Source organism: Zingiber officinale, chromosome 9A (assembly GCF_018446385.1).
Source record: "Zingiber officinale cultivar Zhangliang chromosome 9A, Zo_v1.1, whole genome shotgun sequence".
Classification (NCBI taxonomy): Eukaryota; Viridiplantae; Streptophyta; class Magnoliopsida; order Zingiberales; family Zingiberaceae; genus Zingiber; species Zingiber officinale.
The window spans coordinates 8,757,737-8,768,588 of record NC_056002.1 but is presented as its reverse complement, the minus strand read 5'-3'; the positions used below and the strand labels follow the sequence as shown (position 1 = coordinate 8,768,588).

General features: G+C 40.2%; 1 protein-coding gene across 1 annotated transcript; it reads right to left on the bottom strand.

Moving 5' to 3' along the window:
* Positions 1 to 881: 881 nt before the first annotated feature.
* Positions 882 to 6,900, bottom strand: LOC122019008 (dCTP pyrophosphatase 1-like). The gene is made up of 3 exons (XM_042576520.1): positions 6,863 to 6,900; positions 1,692 to 2,037; positions 882 to 1,399 (listed from the first exon to the last, which is right to left on the bottom strand). The coding sequence occupies exons 1-3, from the start codon at positions 6,898 to 6,900 to the stop codon at positions 1,088 to 1,090; spliced, it is 696 nt and encodes a 231-aa protein (XP_042432454.1). The 3' UTR covers positions 882 to 1,087.
* Between the last annotated feature and the right edge of the window lie 3,952 nt (positions 6,901 to 10,852).

Below are 10,852 nucleotides of genomic sequence, written 5' to 3'. Positions count from 1 at the left end.
TGATGTAGTAGGTAAATCAATAGCATAAAAGTTTTAACAAGAAAGCAATTTATTTGCAGAATCTTTGATAACTTGAATATCATAGACACAAAAATAAAAAATAATAATAAAAAGATTATACTTAGAAAAGCTGTACATTTAAGAAAGTAAAGGCACATTCATGCATTGTTCTTCGACAGTCCTAGTAAAAACTTGGCCACTGTATACCTTTTAACTAGATTTGGCTATGGATGCTTTAAATGATTCTAGCCGACACAAGACAATAAATGAGCTTGTTCATTAGCTGGCTAAAAATACTATCTACAACAAGGAGCCTTCTAATTTCTTGCTAAGGTGATGAACAAGGAACAGAAAACACAATTTGGTTACTTTCAAGTGATCCAAATAGAAACAAAGGCTCACAGTTCATGATGACAAAAAACACTGTGCAGTAAACAGTATTATAAGGTAACTGTTAGTCCCTAAGCAAATTATCAGGACATAATCTTCTTGGTATATTCTTCCCTAGCTAAATAATATTGAGTTCAAATTTCAATCTTTAACATCTTTCAGTCCAAATTTAACTCAGAGGTCAATTATGCATGTAGACTTTTCAGGACCAAACAGCCACCAGACGAAGGGCCCTCTGATCAACAAAATTATAATTGCAGAAACATTGCCAAACAGTCTATCAGAAGCCAAAAGAAATTAATTGGACAGCCAACCTAAAAAAATTATTCCTTTTAGCATTAGTAGTACCAAATGGCAGCAAGAAGCCTCTGAATAGTGTCCTTGATTGGATTGCTTCACTTCTCTGACCAGCCCTACTTTTGTAGGACCCAAGTAAGAGGGAAGAAGTTAGTGTACATCAGCTACGAATTCCACCAAGAGAAACCTAGACATCATAACAACAGGTTTCATCTCTGAAGCATTTAGCAGTGTAAAAGATAAGCAACAGCAGTGATATCAAGTATCTTCTGTCAAGTAGCCTTCCCAGTAAGCAATGGCTGCACCACCAACCCAGATGGTGCCCACGCCATGCAAAAACAGTAAGACAATATCAACCACACGAAGACTTTAGTAAAAACCTAGAATCCTAGATGGTGCTTCAGAGTCCAGAGCCCTCTGGGGCTCCTCCACTTTGGGGATTCTCGTTTGCACCGGAAGAATTGTAGGTGCGCTTCATGGAGGAGGCCTTGCAGAGGTGGACTGGGTACTTGGCGGCATTGAGATCCAGCTTCCTGAGGGCTGCCTCACCCAGGTCCACCCCACACATATCTGAGAGCCTCACAAGGTAGAGCAGCACATCAGAGAGCTCCTCCCCCAGGTGTTGCTTCTCCTCCTCCCCCCAGTCCGGTAACCCCTTGGCCACCTCACCTTTCCACTGAAAGATCTCAGACAACTCCCCAACCTCTCCCACCTGTGAAGATATAACAATTACATGAAGATTAAGAATCACAGCGTGGTGATTTAGGGTTTAAAACACAAAGGATCAATTTTTATTTTTATCACTTTTCTTCCTGCTTTCGGCTAGATAAGGGTGGGCAATCAATCTAATGATCTCGAAACTTTGTCTTCCGAGAGAGAGAGAGAGAGAGAGAAGGCTTATGCTATGGGCATAAAACAAAATCCTTTGTTTTGGTCTCATCAAGTGCATGCCAAAGAACAAACCAAAAAAAAGGAGAGATTTTGAGATAGGGAGACGAGAGTACCAGAGCAAGGAGGAGGTTTCTGGGGCTGTGGAATTGCTCCCAGTCCCTCTCCCTTGCAAAATCTGCCATTTTCTTCCTCAAGCTCTCGAGGGTTACAACCTCCTTTCCTGCCATTGCTTGGGAGGAAGATAGAGCCTTCGATTGCTCGCTGGTTTCTGCACTATTCCTCCTCTTCCCGGGGTCCTTTTCTAGGGTCAGTTGAGTAAAGCAAGCAGGGAATCGCGTTCTAACTTCGAAGCGCAGTCCCTCCCTCAGAAGGAATATATTTTGATCGGCTGCCAGGAATATGCACAAACATGGGTAGATGAACCGTCCCACGTTTATATTTCTTTTGTTCTTTATTTTCCTTTTTACAATTTTTTTAACTAAAATATATTTTTAATCTAAAAAATAATTAATGTACATTAATATTCTTGGAAGGCAAGCAAATTAGTAAATTCATTTGCACCTAAAAAACATCAAATAAAACAAATTAATATCCTAATAAGGTTTTGAATTTTACCCAGATCTATTAATTTTGATATTTTCAAATTATTCGCTTCTAAGATAATCGTGTGGATGGTAAAAGTTAAATATCATGATTTTAAAAAATAATAATAATTAGTAAATAAACTTTTAGATACTTTAGATAAAATATTAATATCTTTGAATGAAAAAGCTAAGTTTAATCATTAAATGTTTTCTAAATTCCATTCTATATTAATTTGTAATATGTAAGCTTGATTTTGTCAAAAGTGAGACACTCATTTAAATAGTTTTTAGTTTTTTTTAAAAAAAAACTTGAAAAAAAATCCCTTTTGGCGTTTCAGAACTTTTGTATCGATCAGGAAGTTTAGTAGACTTTTTTAAGTAAAAAACAAAAGCGTCCACTGGAGTGTGTATGAATTTCTGGAGACAAAATTGCGAACTAGTCAACGTTCAATTAAACCGGGCGGAGCCCATCAATAAGTTGAATAAACAGACAAAAAAAAAAAATAATAAAACCAACCGAATTTTTAAAGAATGAACAAGATTTCATTTTGAATTATTAAAAAATGAACGACAGAAAATTGTTACATTGAAAAAAAAAGAGGATAAGAAGTAAGCGAAAATAAATAATAAATGAAAAAAGATATTATTGAGCATTTATGGTATTTAAGAGATTTCCTTTTGCAAATTGGTATTCATGATATATGAACGTTTATGCTATTTGTTGTATTAACATGATAAAACATATGAACAGTTAGGGATGTATGATCATGTGCCGAGAGGTCCAGGATTCAATGATGAATCTAGGAATTCAAGAATAGAAAAATAATTTTTATATAGAATAAGAAACGGTATTCTTCATCTATATCAATGAAATTTTATAATTCTTGGGGTTCCACTACCGATAGGAGAGATGCCCCCCTCCACTGGATCCATCCCTACCAGGGTTCGATCTTTGGGATATCATAACATGAGATTAACATCTTTACCATACGTTTTCAATTATATATATATATATATTTATTTTTTTCCATATCCGTGGATCGATTCTAAAGACGGTGCCAGTTCTATATTTATGATAAAATATATGAAATCATATTTGTTTTCATACCAGATGATTTGAATGCTTTTTAAGTATTTTAGGTATATATTTTATACTATGTTTTTCATTCTTATTTAAATTATAGAATGTTATTACAGTATGATTCTTGGCATGTAGTTTATGCATAACAATTTACTATTAAATGTAGATTCACTATATTAATAATATCTTTAGTGACGATCCTATAGATATGCAAGGAGGTACATATAGATATATAGACATCAGGTGTATAGTAGTATAAATCTCAGATCGTCAGTTTTTGATAAACAATCCTTGGTTATTACGTCAGACATGTCATGCGTGCATCGTCTGTGCTACACCTTGGGCCAATAATTTGCTATGAAAAATTTGATTGTAGTTAAAGGTTCAAATTTGATCTTATAACATAATTTAGAAGTTATTGTCAAACCTAGAGTATTTATCATGCTTAATTCAGTGGTTAATTAAATATGGATTAATCAATTCGTTTCTTTGTATTGCTGAGATCAATGACAAGAAAATATATTTATATTAGCTTATTAGCTGGATTTGAACAGCAAAAAAACATGTGCTTTATAAATTCGTAATTATTATTTTTACTATTTAAATTTAATATTACCATACCAGGATTATATCTGATGAGCATTCCAGTTTGATCAGCACATCTATATATTAGATGATAACGCTGACATGTTGGGCTTCGTTGGTATTTTGGATTTACATAGTAAAAAATTTTCGTAAAATCCAATTGGTCATTTCAAGATTGAAATTAATCAGCCAATACTAACTAAATAAAAATAAGAATATAAAAGCAACCCCGGACTAAGGTACAATGACAAAAAGCTTCCATAATTAACTAAATATCAACACGTCCATTCTTAGTTATAACGCACTACGAAATTAATTTCCTCTCATGAGAAAGTAATCTTGGAACACTAGTTAACTGTGAAGTGACCAGTCATTTATATTTTTAAATTTATCTTAATAATTGATAAAATATTTTTATAGTTTAAATTGACCAGCTTTAAAATTAATCGATTTATATAGTTTGATATCTGAATTTTTTAAAAAAAATGAACTTCTATTCCCTTTTTAATTTTAGAATTTTAGAATTCATATGTACTGTTTTTCCAAAGAGAGAGACTCGCTGATGAATTTTTCGTCGTCCGCGATTTGTCCTTCCCGTTCGGTGATGTGTCCGGTGCCATGCACCGGCACGCACGGACGTGGTATGGTGGCACTTCATCTTGGCGGTCTCAGTTTATACAAGCAAAAGCGCGTGTAGGAAAAGGAGCAGCACAAATGAGCAACTGATCTGCTTCTGCTGCTGTATCTGTCGCTTTGTCCTTCAAGCCCCTTCAATTGTGCAAAGGGAGATAACGCTCGCCCTTAACATCTCCGTGGATTTTACCCAAGGTTATCACGAGGAGGGTTAATCATGATAGCCGAAGGGGTTAAGGGCGTAGTGGGCTGAGAGACACGAGGATAAAGGATTTACGCCCTTGCTGCCGCCGCGATTCGAACCCACATTCTCATTGGGCAAACTTCTATGCCCCAACCACTTCGGATAACCCCGTGGGACCCTTCAAGCCCCTTCAAGGAAATATTGTTGATGTTGCAGCTACATGTCTCTCCATTTTATTTTCTTAGGGGTACTTGCAACGGTGGATTTATAAAACTCAAGAAGTTGAGTTTTATAAATCCAATTAGGTTTTGTAAATTCAATGGTATTACAGGTATGATAAAAATTGAGGATTTGTAAATCACTGTGTCAGTCATATACAACTTTTTTTTTAAATTAATGAAGAAGACAATGTTCATTATCTTTTTTAAAAAAAAATTAATGAAGAAGACAACGTTCATTGTCGGCAACGTTCAATTGGAAAATTTTTTTCCAACGATCATTTGGCAACGACTATTTTTTTACAAAACGGTAAAAAAAACGACTAATTTTTTTTAACATTTTTCATTTCTGTATTCACTATCTAAAACTTTCTCCATAATTTTTCTATCATAATATTTCTATCATAATATTTCTATCTCCTTACTCTAAATGGTTGAAAATAATATCCGTGAATTTTGGAAAAATGAGATGTGGGAAGATGCGGAAGATGATGTTGATCGAACGATGATTACACTACTTGAGCAGGAAGAGCAAAGACGTCAAGAAACTCGAAGTTCTCGAAGAGCTACAAATCGGAGATATGTGGATCGATCGGGATCGTGAAGACGGGCATGTTCGCCTTGTCAGAGATTACTTCTCGGATGTTCCAACATTTCAAGCTAGAGTCTTTCGACGACGATTTTGCATGCAAAGAGAGTTCTTTATTCGCATAGTCGATGTCTTGACAGATCATTCAAAGTATTTTTAGTGGAGGTGAGACACAATTGGAAGGAAAGGTTTGTCACCACTTTAAAAATGCACGGCGGCTATTCGTCAATTGACATATGCATCCCCCGCCGACTCTCTGGATGAGTATGTACGGATGGGTGAGAGAACTGCCCTTGATTGCTTGATCAACTTCTGTCGATGTATGATCGATGTGTTTGGGGCATGATACTTGCGAAGACCCGATACTGTTGACACTCAACGCTTGCTTCAAATGCGCGAGCAGAGACACGACTTTCCTGGAATGTTGGATAGCCTTGATTGCATGCATTGAGAGTGGAGGAATTGCCCCGCGCTTGGAAAGGCCAGTGTACTAGAGGCGATTATGGCGTCCCAACAATAATTCTTGAAGTTGTCGCGTCTGCAGACTTGTAGATATGGCATATTTTTTTTAGCGTCGCAGGGTCGTGTAACAATAGAAATATTCTTAACGAATCACCGTTATTTAACGTCGTCCTACAGGAAAATGCTCCGGATGTTAATTTTACGGTAAATGGCACATCATATACAAAATGATACTATCTAACAGATGGTATATACCCGGAATGGACTACATTCGTGAAGAGCTTTCTGTGTCCCGAGGATCCTAAAAGGAAAAAATTCAAGGAGAGATAGGAGGCTGCAAGAAAGGATGTTGAGCGAGCATTTGAAGTGCTCCAAGCTCGTTGGGCAATAATTAGAGGTCCTGCGCAATCTTGGTACCAAAATGACTTAAGGGATATCATGTATACGTGCATTATTGTGCACAACATGATTATTGAGGATGAAGGAGATGCATCAGTCAATTGGTCAGATGAAGACTCTCCTCCACCTGCATGAATAGACATGGGCTCTACCCAAGAATTCCGAGAGTACCTCCAGAATTATAGCGAGCTACGTGATAGAGAAGTGCATCACCAGTGATCCTGTCCGAGAGTCGAGTTGACAGACGCTGGGGAGGTGGTGCTCACGTTGACTGGAGATAGACTAAAGATGACGAGCCTCCAACGAACCAAGCCTGCAACCACAAGTCGTTAGTGCCGAGCCAGGGAGGGGTTCTCCCGCGATGGCCCTACGACGCTCAAGCGAATCACTAGCAGCAGACGAATGAAGTAGAGAAGAGAAAAGAGCAGCAGCGTAACTATGACTATAGTAGTCGTGAACTTACCTCCGTCAAAGTCTTGGGGGTCCTTATATAGGGCCCCTGGGGGGCACGTGCACGCTCCCAAGGCGTGCACGCTTTTCAGAGCATACCTGGAAAGGATGTGTCGGGAAAGCGTGCTTGACGTCATACCGTACTAGCTCGAGCATATCTCTTACGTGACAGTAGAATCTTCTGTAGGACCGTTGGACCGGCTAGAAGGGTTGGTTGAATAACCTGTCAATTAAAAACAAATAACCCTTCCTCGAACGATTAAGCTAACACTTGTAAAATGAATTAAGCAGATAAATAAAAGCATAAAAGAAAAGACGAGGCACCAGATGTTTACTTGGTTACAACCGATGTGGTTGTTAATCCAAGGAAGATTAAGCTCAAAAACTCCTTCAGGCGGAGAAGCCTCTTACAGCGTTTAGGCACAGAAAATAGAAGCTTAACTACAACTAAAGCACACAAATGTTTGGAAATAGAATGATCGTGATTGTTGAAAAGCTTCTGGACCAAGGCTATATTTATAGCCTTGGTGGCGCCCTGAGGGTTCCAGGCGCAGGATAAAATTTATCCCCAGCGTTTGGATCAAGAGCTCGATCTAGAAAAAGTCAACTCCAGGCGCCCCGGACGATTCGTCAACCTGTTGACTTTTGGTCCGTGTCTTCTTCTCCGGTTCAGCTCGCCTGGGTCCGGGTCTTCCGCTCCGGCTCCGCTTGCTTGGGTGATCTCGACATCCGGAATAGGGCTCACTCGAACCCATCTTCCGGTCTTCTCGAGCGTGCTTCCCTCCGCTTCGGAATTGCCGCGTGTCCCTTCTCGTCCACCAGCGTACTCATCCGCAGACTTCGTCCCTCGGTCGCACCCCGTGCCGACCTTCGCGCTAGCTGCGTCTCTTGCTCCCCGAGCAATCTTCCGCTCCAGCTTTCGTACCTCGGAACCACCGCGCGCACTTCCTTCTCGTTCGCCGGTGTACTCTTCCGCAGCACCTCGTCCCTCGGACGCACAGCGTGCCGTCCTTCTCGCTAGCTGCGTCTTCCGCTCGAGTACCTGTGCTCCTAAGCTCCTGCACACTTAGACACAAGGTTAGAAACAACGCAGGACCTAACTTAATTTGTTGATCACACCAAAACAACATTGGGGTTCCAACAATCTCCCCCTTTTTGGTGTGATCAACCCAAGTTAAGGTAGGGTCAAAAATAGATATGAAATTAAACAATTTATTGCAATAATGTGCAACAAGATAGAAAAAATTAAACTTCGAAAATTTTTAATTTTCAATTTGTACCTCCCCCTAGACTTATACTTTCCTTCTCCCCCTTTGATCACAATAAAATGGGGTTTAAAATTCTAAGGGTTTAAAGACTTAGAAAATTTTGAAACGTTGTCTGTTAAAATATTTCTAAGTCAACAATAGCCTTTTTTGAAAAGTTCCTAAGTTAAAAAAAAACTTTTTAAGCCCAAAAGACTTTTATGCAAGAAAGTTTAAACATTTTAAAAAATTTCTATGTATTTATTTATTTATTTAGTTCTTAATTCTATTTATCAGAAAATTTTAAATTTCCATTTTAACTTATCATAATTTCTTAAATCAATTTTTTTTAGATTTAACGCCACAAAGATTATACATGCAGAAATTTGTATCATGTTAATTTCTATTATTTTTTGAATTTCAATTTCACAGAAATATTCAGATGGCATAGATTTTAACTTGATAAAATTTTTCGACAATATAAAAAATTCTTTCGGCAATGTACAAAATTCGTTTGAAGGAATATTTTGTAATTTGCAAGAATTTTTTAACAATAAGAGTTTGCAGGAATCTATTAATAATAGATTTCTTAATCTGAAAATTTTGTTTGATGAATCAATTTCTAATTCACAAAACTTTTTCAGTAAAGTAATTTGTAATTCGAAATTTTTAGATCCAGAAAAAGTTTTCGATAATATTTCTAAGTTGCATAATTCTTTCGTAAAAATATTTTGTAATTTGCAACAATTATTCGACCGAAGATTTTCTAATCCAAAAAGTTCTTTAGATAATTCAAATTTTGGTTCGCAAAAATCTTCAGGTAATTTGATTAATTGAACCAGTTGTTCAGAGGGTAGAGGTCATACCTTACTTACCTCGTCGGCCGTTGGTTCTCCCCCTATCGAATTAATTTCTTCCGAAGATTCTCCCCCTTCATCGATCTCGGGATGTACTTCGGCTGTTGGGGCTGTCTTAGTAATTTCTTCCGTCTCGGATTCTTCTGATGACGGCTCGATGTCTATTGAGGAGACGACTTCAACCGGTTCTTCATAGAGCATTAAGAACTTTTCCCAAAGTTCTTTCGCGCTTTTGTACTCTCCGACTCTGTCGAAATCTTTAGTTGGTATTGCACTTAGAATGTGAAATTCTGCACGAGCATTCGCCATGGACTCTTCACGTTGCTTCTCGTTCCATAGGCGTATGCCGATTTTCTCTCCGTTCGTGTCTTTCGGTGCTTCATAACCTGTTTTCATTATTAGAGAAATACCAATATCAGAGTTAAGAAATACCTTCATTTGTTGCTTCCATGAAGAAAGCTCCCCCTCGAATGCTGGTGGGTAGTCGCTAGCTCCGACCATCAATTCGTTGCTTCGTTTGGTGGTTAGTCCTCCTGAAGCGCCTTGGCTCTGATACCACTTGTAGGACCGTTGGGCCGGCTAAAAGGGTTGGTTGAATAACCTGTCAATTAAAAACAAACAACCCTTCCTCGAACGATTAAGCTAACACTTGTAAAATGAATTAAGCAGATAAATAAAAGCATAAAAGAAAAGACGAGGCACCAGATGTTTACTTGGTTACAACCGATGTGGTTGTTAATCCAAGGAAGATTAAGCTCAAAAACTCCTTCAGGCGGAGAAGCCTCTTACAGCGTTTAGGCACAGAAAATAGAAGCTTAACTACAACTAAAGCACACAAGTGTTTGAAAATAGAATGATCGTGATTGTTGAAAAGCTTCTGGACCAAGGCTATATTTATAGCCTTGGTCGGGGCGCCTGGAAGGGTTCCGGGCGCCCTGGGGGAGAAAAAATTTATCCCCCAACGGTTGGATCGAGTCAAAGCTCGATCCTGGGAAAAAGTCAGTTCCGGGCGCCCCGGACAGTTCCGGGCGCCCCGGACAGTTCCGGGCGCCCCGGACAGCTCCGGGCGCCCCGGACAGTTCCGGGCGCCCCGGAGCCAAAAGTCAACCCTGTTGACTTTTGGTCCGTGCTCTCTTCTCCGGTTCAGTTCGCCTCTGGTCCGGGTCTTTCTGCTCCGGCTCCGCTTGTTTGGGTGATCTCTGACATCCGGAATAGGGCTCACCCGAACCCATCTTCCGGTCTTCTCGAGCGTGCTTCCCTCCGGCTTCTTGTCCCTCAGAATTGCCGCGTGTCCCTTCTCGTCCACCAGCGTACTCATCCGCAGACTTCGTCCCTTGGTCGCACCCCGTGCCGACCTTCGCGCTAGCTGCGTCTCTTGCCCCCCGAGCAATCTTCCGCTCCGCGCGCACTTCCTTCTCGTCCGCCGGTGTACTCTTCCGCAGTACCTCGTCCCTCGGACGCACAGCGTGCCGTCCTTCTCGCTAGCTGCGTCTTCCGCTCGAGTACCTGTGCTCCTAAGCTCCTGCACACTTAGACACAAGGTTAGAAACAACGCAGGACCTAACTTAACTTGTTGATCACACCAAAACAACCTTGGGGTTCCAACAGCTTCCACCGTACGATTCTCTGTCTGACCCTGCCGCCAACCATGCCGCTTGTTGGCGACACTGGTCTCGAGGAAGATATTCCCAACTGCTCCTTTTGTAACGACCCGACCCCTCGGCCCCTTGGGCGGCCACACTAGCGACCCAACTGGAGGCCCAACCTTGGTCCCTTGGGCGACCACAATGGCGGCCCAACTAGCGACCCCTTATGTCGTCAACCGACGACCCTTCGGCCGTGCCGTTACTCACAAGGACTTCCCACCCTTGGCCAGTGGATTTTTGCCTGAATCCTGGGGAAGGCAAAAATCCACTGGCCAAGGGTGGGAAGTCCTTGTGAGTAACGGCACGGCCGAAGGGTCGTCGGTTGACGACATAAGGTGTCGC

What these genes read in the sequence shown, in the direction of transcription:
- LOC122019008 (XM_042576520.1), bottom strand. Translation starts at nt 6,900, where the DNA reads ATGACGTCAAGCACGCTTTCCCGACACATCCTTTCCAG. An exon ending in TCCCGACACATCCTTTCCAG is followed by an intron (nt 2,038 to 6,862) that starts GTATGCTCTGAA and finishes AATTGTAAAAAG; the next exon opens with GAAAATAAAGAACAAAAGAA. An exon ending in GAAACCTCCTCCTTGCTCTG is followed by an intron (nt 1,400 to 1,691) that starts GTACTCTCGTCT and finishes ATATCTTCACAG; the next exon opens with GTGGGAGAGGTTGGGGAGTT.